The sequence below is a fragment of the Leptodactylus fuscus genome, chromosome 8 (assembly GCF_031893055.1).
Source record: "Leptodactylus fuscus isolate aLepFus1 chromosome 8, aLepFus1.hap2, whole genome shotgun sequence".
NCBI lineage: Eukaryota > Metazoa > Chordata > Amphibia > Anura > Leptodactylidae > Leptodactylus > Leptodactylus fuscus.
This window is the reverse complement of record NC_134272.1, coordinates 30,690,414-30,715,680: the sequence shown is the minus strand read 5'-3', so window position 1 is coordinate 30,715,680 and position 25,267 is coordinate 30,690,414. Positions and strand designations below refer to the sequence as shown.

Below are 25,267 nucleotides of genomic sequence, written 5' to 3'. Positions count from 1 at the left end.
TATTCCTTTTGTAGCCATTCTTCGATTTGGCTCAAAAAATCTGCAACGTAAAAGCTGCATATTTCAAATGCATATGTCACGTGGAAAAAAAAAACGAGATGCGTTTCTGCCATATTTTTTTTCGCTGCATTTCACAGCATGGGACCTTAGCCTAAGGACTCCTTCACATCTGCATTGGTAATCCGTTCGGAGGAGTCTGCATGGAGACCTGCCCGAACAGCGGTGTGCAGTGAAAGCACATACACTATAATGGGGTCTGTGTGCTTTTCGCACGGTCTCTGCACGGAACTATCAGACAGAAAAAGTAGTTCACAATCTACTTTCTTGTCCACATGACTCGAGAGGAGACTGCGGAAAGCACACGGAGCCCATTATAGTCTCTGTGGTCCGTGTGCTTTCACTGTACACTGCTTGCCAATGCATTCGGTAGTCCATTCAGAGAGGGCCCCATGCGGACTCCCCCGAACGGATTACGGACACAGATGTGAATGAAGCCTAAGGGTGGGTTCACACTACAGTCATTATAGTCTGTTATTCTGTTATAGAACGAGAGCAAAAGACTTAAAGGGACACTAAATCATCCACAGGTGCTTATGGACTGCAGTGTCCCAATTTGCTCTTTTGTAAAGTCATGCATGCTCACAATAAAAAATTAAAAAAGCTTTATACTCACCCTGCGAGGGTGAATTGCACAGGTGCTGGGAGCAGTCTCATCTCTAGGTAAGTATACAGGTTTATTATATTTAAATGCAAACACGGATGACTTTACAACAGGACAATTTGGGACACTAAGCCACCGTCTATAACCTGTGGGTGATTTAGTGTCCCAAATCGAATTGACGGGTTCTCTTTAAACAGTGATTGAGTGACTGATGCAGACAGTGCACAGTCCGTCTGCACTCACTCAAGTCTGTCTGCATTCACTCAGTCCGTCTGTGGAAGAAAAATGGAAGAAATAGTTCTGCATTCTATAGTTGTTTTCAAACTGCAAAATGTACAACACCTTTTTAGAGAAAGGAATGAACACAGACACAAGAACTTCTTCTGGCAGGAGACAGGATGATGATTCCTTAGAATTGAAGAAGTCGTCATTGCAAATGATCTGTCGAGTTCTTCCTAAAAACAATTTAGACCATCATTTATTAAAAAAAAAATAAAAAAAAAATCCCCCATCAAAAATAGCACAAATAAAAGCCCAGACTTCTACAACTGGGTTACTCTTAAACAATTGTTCACTGTGGCCATGACAACTAAGAGAATTGTGTTTAAAAAAACATTGTGGGGCATTTATAAGGTATCGGCATATACGCGCGCTTCCCAATTAAATCAATGGGCTCTGTTTTGAAGTGCCGCGCTCGGACACGTGTATACGTGTCTAAATGAGTGGTGCGCTTACGCCGTGTGAAGGGGCCCTTAGGGTCCATTCACACAGAGTTTTGGGGTTTTTTGGCGAGGATTTTGGCGCTGAATTCATGTCAGAATCCACATGGAAAAAAAAGCCTCCCCATAGAGTTCTATGAGTTCTGCTAGCTTTTTTTTTTTTTTTACGCTATCAGGTTTTTTCTGATAGCGGAAAAAAAAAGCTTCCTTCAGGCGGATTCTGCCTGCAGAAACCAAGGCAGTCAATGGGAGGAGGAAAATCCACGTGGAATTGGCAAAGACCACATGGAAAAATCGCTAGCGTTTTTTTCAAGGTTCATACACTGTGCTAGAGGAAAAAAACATTTCCTAATTCCTGAAGCGGATTTTTTCCTCGCCAATATCCTCGCCAAAAAACTCGGTGCGAATGGACCCTTAGGCCGGGTTCAGACAGGGTTTTCTGGTCCGGAATTTGAGACGGAGGCCGCCTCAGATTCCGGACCAAAAAACGGCTAGCTGCACCTGGATGCCGATGTAGTGCACCAGCATCCAGTCGCGGCATTCTGCTCCGATTAGGCTCAAATGAATGGGCCTAGTCGGGAGGGAGATGTAGTGAGGCGGACGTCTGTCACTGAATCAGCCGCGGAATCCGCCTGAAGAAAGGGCATGTCGCTTTGTTAATGTTAATTGACACTGTAGGATATGACATTTGTGCAGTTTGTCACAGTATTATATGGGCACCTCATGGTACCCCATATGAAGAGGTGCCATTAGAAGGTGCTATTAGAAGGTGCCGCACAGGGAACTGTACAAGCTAAAGTCTGCTGTGGCTGGACAATGAAATACAGTTCCAGAATTCTTAGATTTTACTTACATGAAAAAACTACAAGCCCCTTCCAGTTGTCTTCATGCACCTTATTAGTTGCTGTTACGATTCTATAGTTTATGTCATACTTCTATAAGTAATTATTATTACTTACCTTTTGACAGGACATTTAGTGTGGCATTTCCACAGGCTAGTATGGGGTTCAGATCAGAATTTGGGTTTCGGCTAACTATATGTCCACCTAAGGACTGGAACAAAGTTGTGAAAAATTTATTAACAGATGTAAAGTTAGACCTTGTTCTTGTACTTTCTATACAGTAGCATTGTTCAAAATTAAAAAATTAAGATGGGGCAACATGGTGGCTCACTGGTTAGCACTACAGCTTTGCAGCGCTGGAGTCCTGGGTTTGAATCCCACCAGGAACAACATCTGCAAGGAGTTTGTATGTTCTCCCTTTGCGTGGATTTCCTCCCATTCTACAAAGACATACTGATAGGGAAAAAAAAAGTACATTGCTCCCTATATGGGGCTCACAATCTACATGAAAAAAAAATAAATTACAAAATTAAGTCAAATGCACAATTTTCCAAGTCCTTTAGGAGCTGTTGTACTATATAGAAGTGTAGCTGTGTCAATTATATATAGTATTTTACAAAATACTTATCTTCTGCAACTATTAATAGTTAATATTTAAAACAAACCTGCCTGGTGATTCATAATTCTTTATATATCTATAGAATATTATATAAGGGAAGAAGCTGAACTTTGTGATATATAAGATTATCGTATATAATTTGGCTGACAAGACTCCTCAGAGAGACGATGAGAGTCCTGATAACCCTGCCCACACGCTAGTGATTGACCCACATATGATAACTAACTGGTTGATATTTTATTGCGTTATCTACATTACAGCAGCATTGGAAATTAAAAAGTTAACCTACGGCCACATTTCTGATTTGTTGTCCTGCCAGGGATTTCAGCTGTTGTAAAAGAGCACGAAAAATCTTAGTCTTCTCATTTGAGAGCTGAGACACCGATTCCTCTAAAGTATCCTTCAATATGGATAGCGTACACGCAGCACCTATATTTATCCCTGAATGGGTTAAAAAAAAGTATTAGGTTTGTTATTTACTTTTGTTCTAGCAGGCTTAACAAGATAACGTATCATAAAAATTACCTGTTTATTAAATCAAGTTTATTATATATTTTTTTTTGTCTAATTTTTCATGTTGTTATCTATATTTAAAGCTATTCCTGAAATATTGCACTTTTCCCGATGGCCACTAAGCCAGACAATAGACTGACAATATCTGTTTTGTAGAGATCAATTTTGGTTATCATGACAGGTCTGTAACACCTCTGTGATAAAGCTGGAGGGTCCAACAATGACCATAGGTGATGGAACAGCTCACCTGTGTTAGGATCACATCCTCCATCTTTGTATTCTTTTCAGCCATCTTGTAATTTTCTTTCATATAAACTTTATAAGCAATGTCTGTTTAGAGTCTAAGAGACCCCTTTAGGGAATAAGGCATGTGGAATGTTAATGGTTGGGTTATAAATCCTTATCTGTTTGTGGTAAGGGTCTCATCTTTGAAGATGTGTGTAGAAACAGGTTCTATAACCTGTTGATCGTTAGCCCCAGACCGGAGTGGTCAGACCAGCATGTGATCATTATCTCTCTTGCTGTGATATATACATCTAGAATTAGTGTAAGATGTTGGTTTACACATAAATATTTTAGATTCTTCTTTATGTCATGAGAAAGTTCATCCCAGTTTGGAAAGTAATAATGAGATGCAGATTACATTAGGCCGTATCCAATAGTCATGTGCCACACCTTATGTTATAACTCTTCAACCAATCATGTCATTAGAATAGTCCAACCTGCTTTTGTCTGTATTGTATTTAAACTACCTTTTTGCACCATTAAAATCAAAACTCACTTGATACACTATCAGCTGTGTGTGTGTGTGGCTTCTCCAGGCCAAAGGATGGCTGTAGCTCATCCAGGCCTGTTATTTAATTTGGAGCTCTGCAACATACTCTATTATGAGGACCCCTTGATGTCCCTAACACCTGATCCCTATCCCGGCTCAATGAACTCTACACAGATCACAATATGGTTAGAAAATCTCCCATAGATGCCAATGACTCATCTCTAGACTATTGTTTCCATGTTGCTGCTGTAAAGCATGTCAGAGCTGTCAGAGCAGACCAGCACATCAATATGTGAGCAATATGTGAGTTAATGTCTAAGACACATGCACCCAGACATTATATTTGGTACGTACCATCCTTAGTGTATTTCACAGTATGGAGATCTGGAATCTTTCCAATAGAAATTATAACTGGGTGAAAAACTCCTTTTAACTTTATTTCTGGCCCTGGAGGAAACAAATGATTTAGCACATGAGTAGGGCATAGCCATATATCCACACAAAATAACAACAACCAGAAGTAACATATGTTGGCTTTATCCGAGTATTACCAGGATCAGCGACTGCAGTTTTTGTTAAAATAAGAAGTTCTCGTCCTTATGTGCCCACCTTATATGAAGTTGACCTCTAAAAACAATTTGAAGAAACAAATGCCAGCGCCAGATTTATTACAGTCACCCATGAAAGTTTCGCCATTGATCAAGAGCAGATTGATACACCCATATATAACTCATCAATAGGGTTGAGCGATCGTGTTCAGAAAAGATCGGATTCCGATCGGCGATTGAGAAAATTTCACGATCGCCATCGTAATTCCGAACACGATCTTTTTATGTGGGATCGAGATCGGTGATCTTTTCCCACAATGCACTGCTTAGCCTTCACACTGAGTATACGCTGTATACTCAGTGTGAAGGCTCCGCTGCAGTTCCATAGGAATGAATGGAAGCAGCCGACACACAGCCTTAACCCCCTGTGCGCTGGCTGCCGCCATTCATTGGAATGGGAGGCTAAACTAAACATCTCTAGCAGCTACTTACCTCTAGAGATGGCTGGTCCGGTGCCCTCCTTCTTCTTGCCTCGCTGCCCCGCCTCCCAGGTTAGTGTTTAAAGCACTAGGTAGGCGGGGTTTGTGGCTTAGGAGAGTGTGGGCGGGTACAGGGCGGAGAGACGTGACGTCTCCCCTCCCAGTACCCGCGCACACTCTCCTAACCTGGCAGGGAGCAGCGTGGAGCGGCAGTGAAGCAAAGAAGAAAGAAGGCACCGGACCAGCCATCTCTGGTAAGTGAACACCAGGGGGGACTAAGTAGCCAGAGGATTAAAAAAAAAATCCTCTGGCTACTTTAGTGATTCACTACACAGCGTGGATTCTAACAATTGTTAGATTCCATGCTGTATAGTGAATAGGATTGCTTTTAAAATCCGATCTCCGATTAATTAAAAAATCCCATTGACTTGCATTGGGATCGGAATTGGGAACGAGATCGGGTTCGAATGAAAAATGATCAGAAATCGGATTTTAAAATCGATCCTGAAAAGTCAAGATCGGCTCAACCCTAGTCATCAAGCATATCATACACCAATATTCAATATTGGTGTACATAATGCCTGTACGACCTGTCATGGAAGGCCAATATTATAAGATGTATCAAAAAAGGTAATGCATGTGGTCACAAGATGTCTTGCACATATCTCTGAGTAGTTAGTATTCCTTGTATCACTATTAGGGGTGACCGACATGCAATGGCTGCCCACATAATCACACCAGCATTTGCGGCAGTGTGTTGGGCAGGATTAAAGCACTCACCACGAAGCCTCCATATTTGAACCCGACCACACTTGGATTCCAAAGAGAATCTAGATTTGACGTTAAAGATGATACAGTTCAGCCTAGGTTTCTCTCATTTATGACACCATTGCCAATAAAGGCCAATGGCAGGACATGTAATCGGTGTTGTGATACCAAAGTGTGGGATCTGCTTCTGCTGGTTGACGGATAGTACAATCCTCTCTACTGGTGGTGAGTCTGGGCTATCTGGAGTCTGTCCATGGTGTGTGTCTTCACTAAGCACTGCTCTCAATACCTCCTAACAGCTAGGCCACAATGGTCTACTTGGCAGCTGTTCTTCCAAATGACCATCCTGCTTCCCTCAGTCCCCTTCTCAGTCAGTCAGTCATTTACATATGACACATAACTGCATGCCAAGTTTTCAGCAACCCAATATTTCTAATTTACATGCAATTTACTTTGTTAATGAGTGTAATTATAATCATAGAGATGAAAATAATTGTAAAACATTAGGGTACAGTCATGAGTTGATCACATGTTAGTTATGAAATGCTTAGTCAGTATAATCCAGTATCTAGAATAGCTGTGTAGAGGAATAGGTTAATATTAATGCCCATCTGCTGCCGCTCTACTAGTAATAGGCTATATACATTCCAATGTATACACTTGGTAGCCAACACCCGAGCTGCGTTGTGTGGTAGGTCACTTCACTGTGATACCTTTTATATTTTATGAGGTATGAATTAAGTAACGGGAAACTCCCATCAAACTTTGTTGCATGCTACTCTTGTGTCTGTGTATTACTTTTGATCCCTTATGTGGGCTAATTTGGAGATGGCCAAGCAAAGAGAGGAACTGCCTTTGGCCCCATGGACATGATTGTAGTCATTTGCTGGTTCGTGGAAAATGGAATAGGATAGTGCATGGATGACATTTTTCCACTGACCTTATCAATAAAATAGACGAGACCAAGCTAGAAAATTGGACAGAAATGGAACCTGTTTCATATGTTGCCGCTCAATCCTTCAGGTCCCATTTGGATCCAAAAAACACAGCTCTGTACATGGGGCCATTAAAATGAATGACATGCAGACCAGAACCATACTTGTGTCCACCTTTGCCATTCCTATTCACATACCATATAACATTTGTTGAGGTTGGCTTTCAGCTATTAGCTGCAGTGCACAGCAGTGTATATTAATGGCTTATTGTTGCAGTTATTATAGCTGTCCTGTGATATCACTGTTGATTAACTTTGACATCACTGTGTTTATCATCTCAGTTCTGTGACATCACTGGATGTATTATTCTTGCACAATCGTTGCATTTCGCTTTTTATGGCTGTGCTGTCCAGACTGTGACATAACTATATCTATGTGTGCATTTTTTAAGCAGTGTAAAAATGTACGGTGTAGGAATGGTGCCTGAGTTGGCCCAATTCGTCCTCTGCCATATAGATGGATACCAGTACTATAAATGATGTGTATAGTTGGGGACCAGTTCCAGAATCTGGTGTTATGAGAGTAATATTCTGCTCAGGGGTGTAGCTTACAGCTTCTAACCTCAGATACACATTTTTATATAAAATTCTATACATATTCTTTACTAGCTGGTACCCGCGACTTCGTCTGCGGTGATTGTAGAAGTGGGTATATACAGGCGCGGGTAAGGTTTTCGTACTGTGTATAAGGTATGAGATATAAAATGTAACTGTGTATCTTGTTTTTGTTGTAATTCTGAGAGCACATGAGACTTTTGTGTTGAATGTAATTTGTATTTCAGTCGCTATACGGTGTTGGTATAAACTGTACATAGTGTCTTTGGGACAGAAGTATTTCAGGTTAATATACTTTGATATACGACATTGTATGAGTTGTTATTTTGCGCCAGTACATGTAAGTTTTGGGCACAGGATACTCTTGAGCAAGCAACATAAAGTCTGGCCCTGTGCATGACAGTTTAGTAACTCCATGCGCCTCTTATTAATAGCAATTAACCCCATCATGTCCCTCACATTAACCCCAGTGTAAGAGTTACTGATAGAGATGAGCGAGTACTGTTGGGATCAGCCGATCCGAACAGCACGCTCGCATAGAAATGAATGGACGTAGCCGGCACGCGGGGGGTTAAGCGGCCGGCTACGTCCAAGCGGAAGTACCAGGTGCATCCATTCATTTCTATGGAGCGTGCTGTTCGGATCGGCTGATCCCAACAGTACTCGCTCATCTCTAGTTACTGATATGTGAGAGACTTGGAGGTAATAATTAAGTATCTTCATTATTGAGGTCTTTTATTAGTACCTCCATATGTCTCACATATTAGTAACCTTTATATGGGGCACACAGGGGTTAATATGAGGGACATGATGGGGGTTATTCCTATTAATGTGAGGCACATGGAGTTACTAACACTAAACTAATAACCCCATGCCTGACATTAATGAGAATAGGAAGTAAAGGAAGGGAGCTGTGTGTTTCTTACTTTCAGTTTGCTAGCAGCTTCGGCAGGAGCTATCACTATAGCAAGCAGAGACTTGAGCAACTAAGCTCCACCCCCTGGGTTTCCTGCACATCTCTCAAAGGGGAGTGTCCTTATGCCTCAGCTCTAGCAGAGACTTTATTTAACTCTTGCAGGTCCTGTGCTGCTGGCATGCCAGTGAAATATGGCAGGAGTGCCACTCTTGGCACGTGCGCCAGGGGTTGCTGACCTCTGCTGTAGAGGGTAATATGAATTTTGTGGCTTGCTATGGTCCAAAGTGTGTGAGATTGCAGAGATAGTGATGTGAGTTTGGGTTTTGTGGGGGTCCTGGGAAAAACGTATGTGCGCTATTGTGACGAAAATTAGCCTATTGCGCAATCGAGTGTAGTGACTATGTTTGTGGAGAATTTCAGCCAAATCGGTGGAGCGGTTTTTGCGTGATTGACCGCCAAACATCCGAACATCCAAAGGGTCCTGAGAAAAACGTATGTGCGCTATTGTGACGAAAAGTAGCCTATTGTGCAATCGAGTGTAGGGACTATGTTTGTGGAAAATTTCAGCCAAATCGGGGTCCAAAGTGTGTGAGATTGCAGAGATAGTGATGTGAGTTTGGATTTTGTGGGGGTCCTGGGAAAAACGTATGTGCGCTATTGTGACAAAAAGTAGCCTATTGCGCAATCGAGTGTAGTGACTATGTTTGTGGAAAATTTCAGCCAAATCAGTGGAGCGGTTTTTGCGTGATTGACCGCCAAACATCCGAACATCCAAAGTCACAAACCCACAAACTCACAAACATTTCACATTTATAATATTAATAGGATATTATATGTAACATATATTTGGTGTGGTACTCACCGATGCTGGTGTTTCCAACCATAAGAGGAGCTGTGGGATATTTGACCTTCATATCTAGAAGTTCTTCCAGACTAAAAACTGTAATCCATTTCACCTTCTCTCCTTGAAAGACCAATGACTGGGAGCTCTGCTTATCTGTCATCAACTGGATAGAAATAAAAGGTTTTACATCTGACAATAGAAGAGTTAAGCACTTGTTTTTACTTGGCTGTATTTTGTATGATGTTCCTTGATATCCACTCTATACATTTTCCCCATTTAAAGGAACATAGTCTTAAAATGTGGCCAAGTGAAAACGTGCTTATGGTAAAGGGTATAATGCATGTAATAGTGGTTCTCCTATGAGCTACAAAAAAAAAATACCCGTAAAATAGGGAAAAAGTGGCTGATACCTGGGGGTTTGATGGCTGAGACCACCAAGGGGGTGTTATACTCCCATATAGAATGTAGCAGGAGATGCAGAAAAGCCTACTTCTATTGCTGCCATTGAAATGAGTGGAGCACAAGCAAGCAATCTGCATCCACCACTAATGTAAGTAAAACTTATTAGGATCAGTGGGGGTCTCATTGGTTGGACTCTCACTGATCAGAAATGTATCCCCTATCCTATGGATAAGTGAATGATAATTTACGTGGTATTACCCCTTTACCCACCCAGCCTCAACAGAGAAGAAAAAATGTAATATGTAACTTACAATAAGTTCAGGGGGAAATATTAACTCCTGCGATGGGTCCAATGGTAAAAGCTCTTCTTTGGTAAGAAGTAATGTAGTTATCTATAAGCAATATAAAGTAATATATACAGACATGTATCTTCACAACAGTCTATAAATGTCTCAATATCTCCAATGGTGTAATGACTTCTAAGTAATGTAAGTATCAGTATTTCTATAGGGACACTTACATTATCCTCTTGCTCATGGTCTGGTTGGCCATTATTCTGTTCAAGTTTACAACAGTTTTGCTCCTGGATAGGCAACAAGGAGACAGAAATCAAGGGGTGTGGAAGTAATACATGTTGGCTGTGTTTGGCAATATTATATCGGCCTCACATTACAAAATGAGCAATAGGGTCCGAGGTATTTCCAATTCACAGAAAGCACTCTGTCTTTTCCCAAGCTTTGTAGGGCACTATCCAATGTGCTGCTTTAAATTTGACAGTAAACTTTGTTGTATTAATATATGAGTGGATTTAGGTTAAATTTACCCACCTTCATGCTTTTTTAAAGTATCTTGGCATTTATTGTACTTTTGATGCCAAGAAACTTGTATTCTGTGGTCAAAAGGATGTTAAATATTATATATTTACAATATTCTCTAGCAGACATGGGGTTAACACTCTACTGACATCATAGTCTTATATTTTGGGTGCATGGGTGCGGTTAGAGTAGACCATTTTAGAAATCTCCTTACATAGCTACAAGATGGAAGGTAACACCCACTCTCATGAATATAAATGAGTAAGAAATACACATGTCTGGGTCTGTCTTTGGGAAGACCAGGGGAAGACCAGGAGGTCTGTCTTTGGGAACACCAGGGTGGGTGGTCCAGGCAGATGGACATCCATGGACGTCGTAACCAGCCCAAGTCCACCAACCAGATGACAAGCATGAACCAAGCTGTAACTACAAGATATCCAGATGATTTAACTTCTCTGAAGATGTAAGCTATTGACAATTGACTGATATTTGTGTTATTTGGACATTTTCCCTGTTCCTGTGTTTTCCTTCAAGATATTAATAAACCTCTACACTGATTTATAACAAGCTGACTTCTTCCTATCGTGGACAAGGCCAGGTCCGGATATTTAACAGTGGACACAAGTCTCACCGGCAAATACAAGATATTTAACAGTGGCGAGCCAGCCTTCCTCCGTTACTTCATGGCTATTTAACAGTGGCGAGCCCAGCACGGTTGGTTTTTTCCTGTTTTTCTTGTTCCGTTCACTTGCAATTAAGGGGGATGAGAGGAGTATTTTGCAAGTTGTATGAATTGCAAGATTCAGGAAGACTTCGAAAAAGAACTTATATTGGTGAGATACAGATGACTGTTGTACGTGTTATATGATACGGAAGCCTGTGTGAGGAAAGCCTGTGAGGAAACACAGAAGGACCACAAGTGCCAGACGTACTGAGACGTTCTGATGACAGGGACCAACTGTTCCAAGGACAAGCTAAAGGTGAAGCTTTCTACAGTGGTGAGTAAAGATTTTACTTTTAAAGTATGGAAAAATTTGAGTCATTGTCTAAAAAATGTAACGTTGAGTTTAAAATTGTGGCTAGTGACAATTTAGCGAGTATATGGCAAGATTTGTATACACAATGTGAGCAGGCAAATTCTAAGATTGAAAATAGAATTTGTTCTACAAAAGAGAAGCAGGTATTTAGGAATATTGCTTCTTTGGTAAAGATTTTTAATGACGTGGTAACAGAGAAGAAATTAAGTAATAGTATGCATAAATCTGTTCAGACAGATAATGAGTAGAGATGAGCGAACAGTGTTCTATCGAACACATGTTCGATCGGATATCAGGGTGTTCGCCATGTTCGAATCGAATCGAACACCACGTGGTAAAGTGCGCCAAAATTCGATTCCCCTCCCACCTTCCCTGGCGCCTTTTTTGCACCAATAACAGCGCAGGGGAGGTGGGACAGGAACTACGACACTGGGGGCATTGAAAAAAATTGGAAAAAGTCATTGGCTGCCGAAATCAGGTGACCTCCATTTTAGACGAATAGTGGATTTCAAATCCGGGTCATATGAGAATGTGAACTTTGTGACTATGAGACAGGGATAGCTGTACAGGCAGGGATAGCTAGGGATAACCTTTATTTAGGGGGGAATGTTATTAAAAATAACTTTTTGGGGCTCTATCGGGTGTGTAATTGTGATTTTTGTGAGATAAACTTTTTCCCATAGGGATGCATTGGCCAGCGCTGATTGGCCGAATTCCGTACTCTGGCCAATCAGTGCTGGCCAATGCATTCTATTAGCTTGATGAAGCAGAGTGTGCACAAGGGTTCAAGCGCACCCTCGGCTCTGATGTAGCAGAGCCGAGGCTGCACAAGGGTTCAAGCGCACCCTCGGCTCTGATGTAGGAGAGCCGAGGGTGCACTTGAACCCTTGTGCACCCTCAGCTCTGCTACATCAGAGCCGAGGGTGCGCTTGAACCCTTGTGCACACTCTGCTTCATCAAGCTAATAGAATGCATTGGCCAGCGCTGATTGGCCAATGTATTCTATTAGCCTGATGAAGTAGAGCTGAATGTGTGTGCTAAGCACACACATTCAGCTCTACTTCATCGGGCTAATAGAATGCATTGGCCAGCGCTGATTGGCCAGAGTACGGAACTCGACCAATCAGCGCTGGCTCTGCTGGAGGAGGCGGAGTCTAAGATCGCTCCACACCAGTCTCCATTCAGGTCCGACCTTAGACTCCGCCTCCTCCGGCAGAGCCAGCGCTGATTGGCCGAAGGCTGGCCAATGCATTCCTATGCGAATGCAGAGACTTAGCAGTGCTGAGTCAGTTTTGCTCAACTACACATCTGATGCACACTCGGCACTGCTACATCAGATGTAGCAATCTGATGTAGCAGAGCCGAGGGTGCACTAGAACCCCTGTGCAAACTCAGTTCACGCTAATAGAATGCATTGGCCAGCGCTGATTGGCCAATGCATTCTATTAGCCCGATGAAGTAGAGCTGAATGTGTGTGCTAAGCACACACATTCAGCACTGCTTCATCAAGCCAATACAATGCATTAGCCAGTGCTGATTGGCCAGAGTACGGAATTCGGCCAATCAGCGCTGGCTCTGCTGGAGGAGGCGGAGTCTAAGGTCGCTCCACACCAGTCTCCATTCAGGTCCGACCTTAGACTCCGCCTCCTCCGGCAGAGCCAGCGCTGATTGGCCGAAGGCTGGCCAATGCATTCCTATGCGAATGCATACTTAGCAGTGCTGAGTCAGTTTTGCTCAACTACACATCTGATGCACACTCGGCACTGCTACATCAGATGTAGCAATCTGATGTAGCAGAGCCGAGGGTGCACTAGAACCCCTGTGCAAACTCAGTTCACGCTAATAGAATGCATTGGCCAGCGCTGATTGGCCAATGCATTCTATTAGCCCGATGAAGTAGAGCTGAATGTGTGTGCTAAGCACACACATTCAGCACTGCTTCATCAAGCCAATACAATGCATTAGCCAGTGCTGATTGGCCAGAGTACGGAATTCGGCCAATCAGCGCTGGCTCTGCTGGAGGAGGCGGAGTCTAAGGTCGGACCTGAATGGAGACTGGTGTGGAGCGATCTTAGACTCCGCCTCCTCCAGCAGAGCCAGCGCTGATTGGTCGAGTTCCGTACTCTGGCCAATCAGCGCTGGCCAATGCATTCTATTAGCCCGATGAAGTAGAGCTGAATGTGTGTGCTTAGCACACACATTCAGCTCTACTTCATCAGGCTAATAGAATACATTGGCCAATCAGCGCTGGCCAATGCATTCTATTAGCTTGATGAAGCAGAGTGTGCACAAGGGTTCAAGCGCACCCTCGGCTCTGATGTAGCAGAGCTGAGGGTGCACAAGGGTTCAAGTGCACCCTCGGCTCTCCTACATCAGAGCCGAGGGTGCGCTTGAACCCTTGTGCACACTCTGCTTCATCAAGCTAATAGAATGCATTGGCCAGCACTGATTGGCCAGAGTACGGAATTCGGCCAATCAGCGCTGGCCAATGCATTCTATTAGCCCGATGAAGTAGAGCTGAATGTGTGTGCTAAGCACACACATTCAGCACTGCTTCATCACGCCAATACAATGCATTAGCCAGTGCTGATTGGCCAGAGTACGGAATTCGGCCAATCAGCGCTGGCTCTGCTGGAGGAGGCGGAGTCTAAGATCGCTCCACACCAGTCTCCATTCAGGTCCGACCTTAGACTCCGCCTCCTCCAGCAGAGCCAGCGCTGATTGGTCGAGTTCCGTACTCTGGCCAATCAGCGCTGGCCAATGCATTCTATTAGCCCGATGAAGTAGAGCTGAATGTGTGTGCTTAGCACACACATTCAGCTCTACTTCATCGGGCTAATAGAATGCATTGGCCAGCGCTGATTGGCCGAATTCCGTACTCTGGCCAATCAGCACTGGCTAATGCATTGTATTGGCTTGATGAAGCAGTGCTGAATGTGTGTGCTTAGCACACACATTCAGCTCTACTTCATCGGGCTAATAGAATGCATTGGCCAATCAGCGCTGGCCAATGCATTCTATTAGCGTGAACTGAGTTTGCACAGGGGTTCTAGTGCACCCTCGGCTCTGCTACATCAGATTGCTACATCTGATGTAGCAGTGCCGAGTGTGCATCAGATGTGTAGTTGAGCAAAACTGACTCAGCACTGCTAAGTCTGCATTCGCATAGGAATGCATTGGCCAGCCTTCGGCCAATCAGCGCTGGCTCTGCCGGAGGAGGCGGAGTCTAAGGTCGGACCTGAATGGAGACTGGTGTGGAGCGACCTTAGACTCCGCCTCCTCCAGCAGAGCCAGCGCTGATTGGCCGAATTCCGTACTCTGGCCAATCAGCACTGGCTAATGCATTGTATTGGCTTGATGAAGCAGTGCTGAATGTGTGTGCTTAGCACACACATTCAGCTCTACTTCATCGGGCTAATAGAATGCATTGGCCAGCGCTGATTGGCCGAATTCCGTACTCTGGCCAATCAGCACTGGCTAATGCATTGTATTGGCTTGATGAAGCAGTGCTGAATGTGTGTGCTTAGCACACACATTCAGCTCTACTTCATCGGGCTAATAGAATGCATTGGCCAATCAGCGCTGGCCAATGCATTCTATTAGCGTGAACTGAGTTTGCACAGGGGTTCTAGTGCACCCTCGGCTCTGCTACATCAGATTGCTACATCTGATGTAGCAGTGCCGAGTGTGCATCAGATGTGTAGTTGAGCAAAACTGACTCAGCACTGCTAAGTCTGCATTCGCATAGGAATGCATTGGCCAGCCTTCGGCCAATCAGCGCTGGCTCTGCCGGAGGAGGCGGAGTCTAAGGTCGGACCTGAATGGAGACTGGTGTGGAGCTATCTTAGACTCCGCCTCCTCCAGCAGAGCCAGCGCTGATTGGTCGAGTTCCGTACTCTGGCCAATCAGCACTGGCCAATGCATTTCTATGGGGAAAAGTTAGCTTGCGAAAATCGCAAACTGACAGGGATTTCCATGAAATAAAGTGACTTTTATGCCCCCAGACATGCTTCCCCTGCTGTCCCAGTGTCATTCCAGGGTGTTGGTATCATTTCCTGGGGTGTCATAGTGGACTTGGTGACCCTCCAGACACGAATTTGGGTTTCCCCCTTAACGAGTTTATGTTCCCCATAGACTATAATGGGGTTCGAAACCCATTCGAACACTCGAACAGTGAGCGGCTGTTCGAATCGAATTTCGAACCTCGAACATTTTAGTGTTCGCTCATCTCTAATAATGAGAAATCTCAATATATTGACAAAGAGCACCATGTGGCATTAATGGCCATAGATGGTGAGGAACAAATGATACAAGAAACTAAATTGAAATTAAAATCTCAAGAATATTTGATGAGTCTGAGTAAAGCCATTCCCACATATGATGTAAAGATCCATGTGTGTAGAAACTCAGAAATTTTTGAAAGCCATGCAGAGAAATTTGATCTAAATATTGAACAGAGAAATAAACTGTTTAAATTATGGCTTCCTATTGATTTTACAGAACGTTTGTCTGCAAAAATGTCTTATGATAATGAGTCAAATGAATGGTTAAAAGACAGTGATGTGGAGAGATTAAAGAAACTAATCTGGTGCACTAGAGGTGACAGCATGCCAACACCTGATATACTGAATGAGATAAAGATTGGCAGAAAAGAATGTACATATGCATTCATGTCTAAATTTGAGAGAACATACAAAACTGTCATTCAAAAGGTGAACTCTTCATCTATGGTGAAAAGTTTTGTTAAAAAGTTCAAATTCTTGGATGCAGTCACCCTTGCCAGTGCGTCAGATAAGAAGACTTTATTTGAAGCTGCTAGTTTATTGGACATGGCCAGAAGACATCAGAAACATATGTCAAATGTAAATCGAGTATGTCCAAAGCAAAAAGCAAAGCCTATTAAGAGACATCTGTCAAATCATGTTAAAGTGTCCCCTATTTATAGGAGGGAAAGTGACAAAATCTATGAGAAACGTAGGAAATTACATGTTGCATATAAACCATATGCCATGCAGGAAAATCCACAAATTGAAATTCCAGTATTAACTGAAATTAAAGAATTGCAGCCAGCCAAATCTATTGAGTATCTGCAAAAGAATGTATCTGGGAATGTACCAGTTGTCTCCAAAATGTCAGATCTTCCCAGTAACCAAGAGGAATTTGAGCTACCTAATATTTTTAGGAAAAGGGCAAGCTTGGCATTCTCTAATGACCTGGTGGAGTTATTGTGGGATGTGATTGACAGGAAGGTCAGGGGTCGAGTTTAAAAGTATCTCTGAAGGAATGACTGTCTATTGAGTATTTACTTATGTACTATCTGGCTATGTAAAGAGAAATCCCTTTTACATGAGGAGAAGTCCAATGATCAGGTATAACCCACATGATTATGTGATAATGTTTGTAAAATAATCCTAATTATGCTATTGTGAATAATACTATGGATCATATTATTATATATATACACACACATATAGGAGGAGAGCCTGATGTGTGGTGACAGATTTTTGTCATAGTCCACTCTCTGGATGCAGAGAGAGGAGGAACATGTTATGTACATTATATGAATATGATCAAATAGTACTAGGGATCCATAAAGTTATTAAATTTTCCATTGGTTAAAATCATTATTGTATTAATTTGGTTTTTGCTAAAGTTTATCTATTTTTTCTCATCAGATATAGATATATGGAAAAATGGATCAGTTCAATCAGTGATGTCCATTCATTCATCATTCTTTCCTTCTAGCTAAAAGAATGCATGGAGTGTCTAACGATTAATGAGTAAACAAATTAACATGGTGTGACTAATAACAATGCATGATAAAGTGATAGAAGTTCTAACTTACCTCAAGCATGTTTTTCAATAGTTTCAGGTAAAGTCCATGTTTTTAGGATTTTCAAGTTATAATCCATTTTGTTTAAAGGCATGCAACTAGGCATGGAACTCTTACTGTGAATTAAGTGTTCGTTCATGTGGTCAGTTGATTGACAGCAACACACTGTGACCTGTGACCCTGATGGGCTGGTCAGTATAAGTGCCAAGTGTTATGTGTCGACTGGTGTATACTACAGATCTGTGACATCACAAATAGGCCTAAGAAAATCAGGATGCATCCAACAAGGAAAAAAGGAAAATATATCCAACAAAGAGACGTCTATTTTCTTTCTATTTTCTATTTTCTTTCTATTTTCTATTTCTTTCTATTTTGGGATATCAAGAGAGATAGTCTCTGGTTTATTCTTCAAACTTCTGATTATAGGATGTGACATATTTTGAAAAGTTTATGTTTATATACTTATTTCATATATATGGTATTCATATACAGCCAGTACACAAGAATATATACAGTTAAGTTTAAGACAGAGACAAGAGTGTGTTGGCACAAGTGTTGTCTCTATTCTTGGTATTGGAGGTATCTGAAAGGTTAAAAAAGGACACAGGAGTCTGTGAAGAGACGAGGTGTTAAGAGGAAACTTTAGTCACATAAGTTTTTATGAATAAAGGGTTAATATTGTGTCTCAGATAAAGAACACAATGATATTTAATAAAGTAATGTTCAAAATAAAATTATTTCTTATTAAAAAAGGTAAATAAAGTGACTAAACTTTAGGAAAATGTATGATTAAGTATGATAACACATTCATATAGGAACATATGTTTAGTATAATTGGTGAAAAGTTCTAACTAAAGAATAAATATAGTGATTGTCTATAGAATGGTAATTAATAATCACATTATATTTCAAAGTCATGTTGCAATTTGTCATCACAAGTAAAGTACACATATATATTCATACATATAGATATAAAGATATATGTTGATATATGATGTTTATATAGATTATTGTATCCAAAGTACTATTATCTGATAGTTTGATAAATGTATTGAATATCAATATTTTATAAGTCAAATATAAATACTGATACAATATAAAGAGAAGTATGATATATAAATGAGTGGTATGGTACACTGTGATATTATAGTTTAGTTAATTGCCTAGTTTGGCTTAGCTATTAGGGAAAGAAAACTTTTCTTCAATCAAGTCCAAGATTATGAGAAAGTTTGATATCAAATGTTAATAAAAAGACTTTAACAGTTACAAGAAGAAGATGTGCGGGAAAAGATAACCTGAAGGTATGATGCTATATGCTTAAGCTTATGCCAAGGACTGTGTTTAAAAACTATTACTGGAGTTTGGAACCTTTGATCAGCGGATGATTGGACAGATATAAAGACGTCCTCATCAATGTTTGGTGGAATCCTCTCTATTTCAAGACTTCAAGTTGTTTGGTGAGCAAAAGGGTTGTGAATGATAAAACCCGAATACAGATATTGTGTATCCAAGAGACTGAGATTCCAGGACTGAACCTTACTGACAAGCAGCAGGGATGATGTCAGAATTCACACTTGCCTTGCTTTTGCAGTATTGCTCCAGAAGTGTCACATGATTCTACAGTGACAGGTGGTCAAGGTGATTAGCAAAGGAAACTCCTCTACAGTCTATGTCTTGGTAAAGTGAAACATAACATATGGACTTTGTTGTTATATCAATATCTTCATAATATGAACTTTAATGGACAATGGTATAATATCTGCACAACATGGAGGAAATCTATAAAGGACTTTAGGTCAAGAACTGCATTTGTGGTAAGCCTTCTATTATGACGGAAGAAGATGACCAGAAGACCAGACGATGAAAGAAGAGTCTTCATTAGGTGTAGGTTAGATAGTGTATCAAATTGTTTCCATCTTTGATCACAGTTTACCATAACATACCATAACATTTATGACAAAATTTATTGCAAATTGATGAAATTATTGTTATATGGACAATTAATGAAAATTAAGTTCCAGTATTCAGCAAAGAAGAAAGAAAATATAATCTAATTGTATGAATATTGTTGTATAGTATATCTTGAGAGTTCAAACAGATATTTCACTCTCAAAAGGGGGAAATGTTAAATATTATATATTTACAATATTCTCTAGCAGACATGGGGTTAACACTCTACTGACATCATAGTCTTATATTTTGGGTGCATGGGTGCGGTTAGAGTAGACCATTTTAGAAATCTCCTTACATAGCTACAAGATGGAAGGTAACACCCACTCTCATGAATATAAATGAGTAAGAAATACACATGTCTGGGTCTGTCTTTGGGAAGACCAGGGGAAGACCAGGAGGTCTGTCTTTGGGAACACCAGGGTGGGTGGTCCAGGCAGATGGACATCCATGGACGTCGTAACCAGCCCAAGTCCACCAACCAGATGACAAGCATGAACCAAGCTGTAACTACAAGATATCCAGATGATTTAACTTCTCTGAAGATGTAAGCTATTGACAATTGACTGATATTTGTGTTATTTGGACATTTTCCCTGTTCCTGTGTTTTCCTTCAAGATATTAATAAACCTCTACACTGATTTATAACAAGCTGACTTCTTCCTATCGTGGACAAGGCCAGGTCCGGATATTTAACAGTGGACACAAGTCTCACCGGCAAATACAAGATATTTAACAAAGGATAACTAAGGCCCAACATTGCAAAAACACTGCTTTTTTTGCAGATTTTGCTGCTTTTTAAAAAATTTTTAGCCAAAGCCAAGAATGGCTACAAAAGGAATGGGTAATATATAGGAAGTTCTTATACATTTTCCATCTGCTCAAACCAGTCTTGGCTTTGGCTCAAGAAAACGCAGCAAAATGTACAACAAAAAAAAGTTGCATTGGGGCCACACGGTGGCTCAGTGGTTAGCACTGCAGCCTTGCAGCACTGGAGTCCTGGTGTTCAAATCCCACCAAGGACATAAAACCATCTGCAAGGAGTTTGTATGTTCTCCCCGTGTTTGCATGGATTTCCATCCCATATTCCAAAAAAGACATACTGATAGGGAAAAATGTACATTGTGAGCTCTATGTGGGGCTCACAAACTACATTTATAAAAAAAAAAAAAAAAAAAAGTTGCATTTCCACAACATGGACCCTAAAGCCCAAGGAAACTTGATGGATGTGTCAGGATGTTTCAGCTTCTATTGCATGTGGTTCCAGCATAGATGCTAAAGTTCTAGTATGATATTAATGCACAGCATTAGAAGAATTGGGAAAAAGATGCTACCTTTGATCCAACTGGATAACATCTAGCCCTGTATTGGATCACATTAAATTTAAAGGTATGGGAGCTGTTATTACATATAAAGTAGCTAGTATTGGGATAGCACCTGATAAATGTCTTAGGCCTGGTTCACATCTGCTATGTGGTTTCTTAGCTAACCTGTTAGGAAATTGCTAGGACAGCAATTCCCCAGTAGCTGTTTAAACCCTGGGATGGGACACAAGAGACAGTGAGCCCTAAACTGAAGCCCCCAACTTTCGCTTCCTATTGCCAGGCCCTATCCTACATAATAGCTGGTAACCACGAAGACAGCCCCTTCCTGTATAGGTGAGACACAAAATGCAGACAAGACGGACAACAACAAAGAGAGGTCAGCTAGCCAAGGGTCAGTAACAGTCGAGTGATGCAGTGCCAAATCAGAGTCCAAAGAATAGTCAGTAAGGAAATCCAGAGGTCAAGGATAAGAATGCAAGCAAGAATAGTGACAGTAAGAGCAAGTATGCACACGGCAATAGCAAGCACTGGTGTGAATGAGAGCCAAGATAAAATAGGGGAGGAGGAACCCGCCCCTGGACCTGACAGGAAAGCAGGCTGTCAATCACAGGCAAGACAAAATTAACCACTTAATAGACAGAGGCAAGTAGGGCAGAAGACGGGTTTTTGCGACCAAAAACTTTAAGTCAAGAACCAAACTGCACCCGCCACCTGCGCCGCAGCACGCGAGCAGAGGGTGGTGCAGTGACCCGAACAGGCAGAGATGTTACATAGCCACTTTTTAATGCATTCAGTATTCCATTTGGGATTGTCTCCAAGCGGAATACCGAACGCAGAGGTGAACCAGGCCTAACAACTTGAACAGTTGAGTAACTTTGCTGTGCTGTAACAGTCTGCTATGTCCAATTTACAAGAATGTAAGGAAAAATTCAGTGCTGGGGGTATGATAGAACATATTATATGGTGTCAGTATTGTGCCATTGCTCCAGTCTTCTGCCTTACAATGACTGAAAGGTGTAGATAAAGAGAGGAGAAACTATGGCTCAGAACTTCCACAGTTAAGCTATAGCTGATGACAGTTTTGCTTATCTATATTTTGGATTTGCTTTGAAAGAAATACAGTTCACCTTGCAAAAAGTCTTGCATCCATCAAGTATTGCTCTGTATCCTGTACAGCGGCAGAGATTTCCTAGTGAGAATAACAAGATTTGTTATATATGCTGGTTATTGTCATTATTTATCTATATTGTATTAGAAACATATTTCCCTGTTGCAAAAAAAGAAGCCAATAAAAAAGATGATAATTGTTTATTGTGGATAACAGAGCCAGTGCTCAGATTCAGGACATTCACGTACGGTCAATTGTCTTTGCAGAACATACCTCCAAGAGCTTCATATATTTGGTCCATGGTTGGTTCAGGATGATTTCTCAGCAGTGAATACATAGACATCACCATTCCAGGACTACAGAAACCACACTGAGAACCGTGAGCTTTTGCTATCCTTTCCTATGATTTAAAATAAGGAATACATGTAAAACATAATAATTATATAGTGTCCTGACCTGTACATATAGTGCTATTGATATATCTGTTGTTCTTATGTGTACTTTATAGACTTATTTAGTTACCACATTACAATTTCATTTACCAGAAATAAGCTGGAGGAATGAGAAGCGTCAAGGAGGCAAGGGCGAAACAAAGTAGAAGTAAGAGACATTATATTCTATTGGGTCCGTGTGCTTTCATTGCTAACTGCTTGTCAATGCGTTCGGTATTCTGTTTGGGGGGTCCCCAAGCAGACTCCACGAACAGAATGCCAAATGCAGATATGAATCGGACCTGAATATAAACTATTATGTTATGGACAGAGAATAGATTAAATGGTCACAGTTACTCACCTGTACTGGGTGTAACCTGTCTGTTGTGCTTCCAATCCCCTCCACTGTAGTGACTGCTGCACCATATAGAGAGCAGATAGGCAGTAAACAGGCATTGGCTGAGTAATGACTAGATGATGTTAAGGATTTAAACTACTCCATAAACCTATACTATATATATATATATATATATATATACATATATATATATATATATATATATATATATATATATATATATATAATTGCATCCCGCATACTGTACTGTATATAATAATAATATCCCACAAACATTCTATACTGTATATAATACTAGCATCCCACATACAATATACTGTATATAATAACAGAATCTCACAAACATTATCCTATTAATATTATAAATGTGAAAGTTTGTGAGTTTGTGGGTTTGTGTGTTTGGATGTTTGCATGTTCGGATGTTTGTTCCTCAATCACGGAAAATCCGCTCCACCGATTTGGCTGAAATTTTCCACAAACATAGTCATTACACTCGATTAAACAATAGGCTACTTTTCGTCACAATAGCGCACATACGTTTGTGCCAGGACCCCCACAAAACCCAAACTCACACCACCATCTCTGCAATCTCACACACTTTGGACCATAGCAAGCCACAAAATTCATATTGCCCTCTACAGCCTCGCCCCTAACCCCACACAATCACATATACATAGACTTTACCACTTTGCCCCTCACCTTAACGATTCTCCAGGAGGCTCTCTTTAACGCTCCGGAGCAGCCATGTTTGCCGACCCCCACCACTCTGACAATCCGCGACACTGCCCACCCATGTCAATACCCCTAGGCAGTCTAATAAATGCAAAAAAAAAAGTTTAAAAAAAGTAAAAAAAAATATAAAAAAAATAAATAAAAAGAATTAAAAATTCAAATCACCCCCCTTTCCCTAGAACACATATAAAAGTAGTTAAAAACTGTGAAACACATACATGTTAGGTATCCCTGTGTCCGAAATCGCCCGCTCTACAAAGCTATACAAATATTTTTCCTGTTCGGTAAACGCCGTAGCGGGAAAAATGGTCAAAAGTGCCAAACCGCCGTTTTTTCACTGTTTTGATTCTGCTAAAAATTTGAATAAAAAGTGATCAAAGCAATAACATTTCCCGAAAATGGTAGAACTACAAAGTACACCCGTTCCCGCAAAAAAAGACGCCCCATACATCCCCGTACACGCATGTATAAAAAGGTTACGGCCGTCGGAATATGGCGACTTTTCAAAAAATAATTTTTAACACAGTTTTGGATTTTTTTTTAAGGGGACAAAATGTAAATAAAACCATATAAATTTGGTATCCCCAGAATCGTAACGAAGCACAGAACACAGGGGACAGGTCATTTTGGTTGCACAGTGAACGCTGTAAAACCAAAGCCCGTAAGAAAGTCGCAGAAATGCATTTTTTCTTCAAATCCACCCCATTCAGAATTTTTTCCCTGCTTCCCAGTACATTATATAGAATAAATAATGGCGGCATCATGAAGAAAAATTTGTCCCAGGAAAAATTAAGACCTCATATGGCTCTGGGAGCAGAGAAATAAAAAAGTTATGGGGTTTAGAAGGAGGGGAGTCAAAAACGAAAAGCAAAAAATGCCATTGGCGGGAAAGGGTTAACTTCAAATACCTCTGTCCCAAAGTCACTATGTAAAGTTTATACCAACACCATATATATAGCAGCTCTAATACAAATTACATGCAACACAAAAGTCTCACGTATTCTCTGAATTAAAGCAAAAACAAGATACAAAGTTACATTTCATATCCCATCCCTTATACACACTACGAAAACCTTACCCGCGCCTGTATATACCCACTACTATAATCACTGCAGACGAAGTCGCGGGTACCAGCTAGTACCTTATATAATGATTGCATCCCACCTATACTATACTATATATAATAATAGCTTCCCACCTATACTATACTGTATATAATAATTAGAGATGAGCGAACAGTGTTCTATCGAACTCATGTTCGATCGGATATTAGGCTGTTCGGCATGTTCGAATCGAATCGAACACCGCGTGGTAAAGTGCGCCATTACTCGATTCCCCTCCCACCTTCCCTGGCGCCTTTTTTGCTCCAATAACAGCGCAGGGTAGGTGGGACAGGAACTACGACACCGGTGACGTTGAAAAAAGTAGGCAAAACCCATTGGCTGCCGAAAACATGTGACCTCTAATTTAAAAGAACAGCGCCGCCCAGCTTCGCGTCATTCTGAGCTTGCAATTCACCGAGGACGGAGGTTTCCGTCCAGCTAGCTAGGGCTTAGATTCTGGGTAGGCAGGGACAGGCTAGGATAGGAAGGAGAAGACAACCAACAGCTCTTGTAAGAGCTAAATTCCAGGGAGAAGCTTGTCAGTGTAACGTGGCACTGACGGGCTCAATCGCCGCAACCCAGCTTTCCCAGGATCCTGAATGGAATACACTGTCAGTGTATTCCCGTATACCCGATATATACCCCGATACCCGTTCCAACGGTGTGCCCCCCCACCTTCACCCCAGAAATACCCTGCAAGTCCCCTAGCAATAGAATTGGGGCTATATACACCCACAATTTTTACTACTGGTATACAGTGCCATTGTCTGACTGGGAATTCAAAGAATATATTGGGAATACAAATACCCTCATTTCTTGCTACTGCCATATAGTGCCAGTTTCTGACTGGTAATTCAAAGAATATATTGGGGTTACGTGCACCCACAATTTTTACTACTGGTATACAGTGCCATTGTCTGACTGGGAATTCAAAGAGTAT

The 25,267-nt window shown here is 41.2% G+C and overlaps 1 protein-coding gene across 1 annotated transcript in view; it reads right to left on the bottom strand.

Annotated features, from left to right (window-relative positions):
• LOC142216500 (aldehyde oxidase-like) overlaps positions 1-25,267 on the bottom strand; it is a 115,067-nt gene that overhangs the window by 38,142 nt on the left and 51,658 nt on the right. The window contains exons 4-13 of the mRNA XM_075284373.1: positions 22,496-22,604; positions 21,977-22,103; positions 21,723-21,784; positions 10,156-10,218; positions 9,947-10,027; positions 9,252-9,396; positions 4,484-4,576; positions 3,131-3,282; positions 2,340-2,433; positions 1,004-1,116 (exon numbers count right to left, since the gene is read on the bottom strand). Coding sequence (XP_075140474.1) covers positions 1,004-1,116; positions 2,340-2,433; positions 3,131-3,282; positions 4,484-4,576; positions 9,252-9,396; positions 9,947-10,027; positions 10,156-10,218; positions 21,723-21,784; positions 21,977-22,103; positions 22,496-22,604 — 1,039 coding nt within the window. The remainder of the gene's footprint in view (positions 1-1,003; positions 1,117-2,339; positions 2,434-3,130; positions 3,283-4,483; positions 4,577-9,251; positions 9,397-9,946; positions 10,028-10,155; positions 10,219-21,722; positions 21,785-21,976; positions 22,104-22,495; positions 22,605-25,267) is intronic.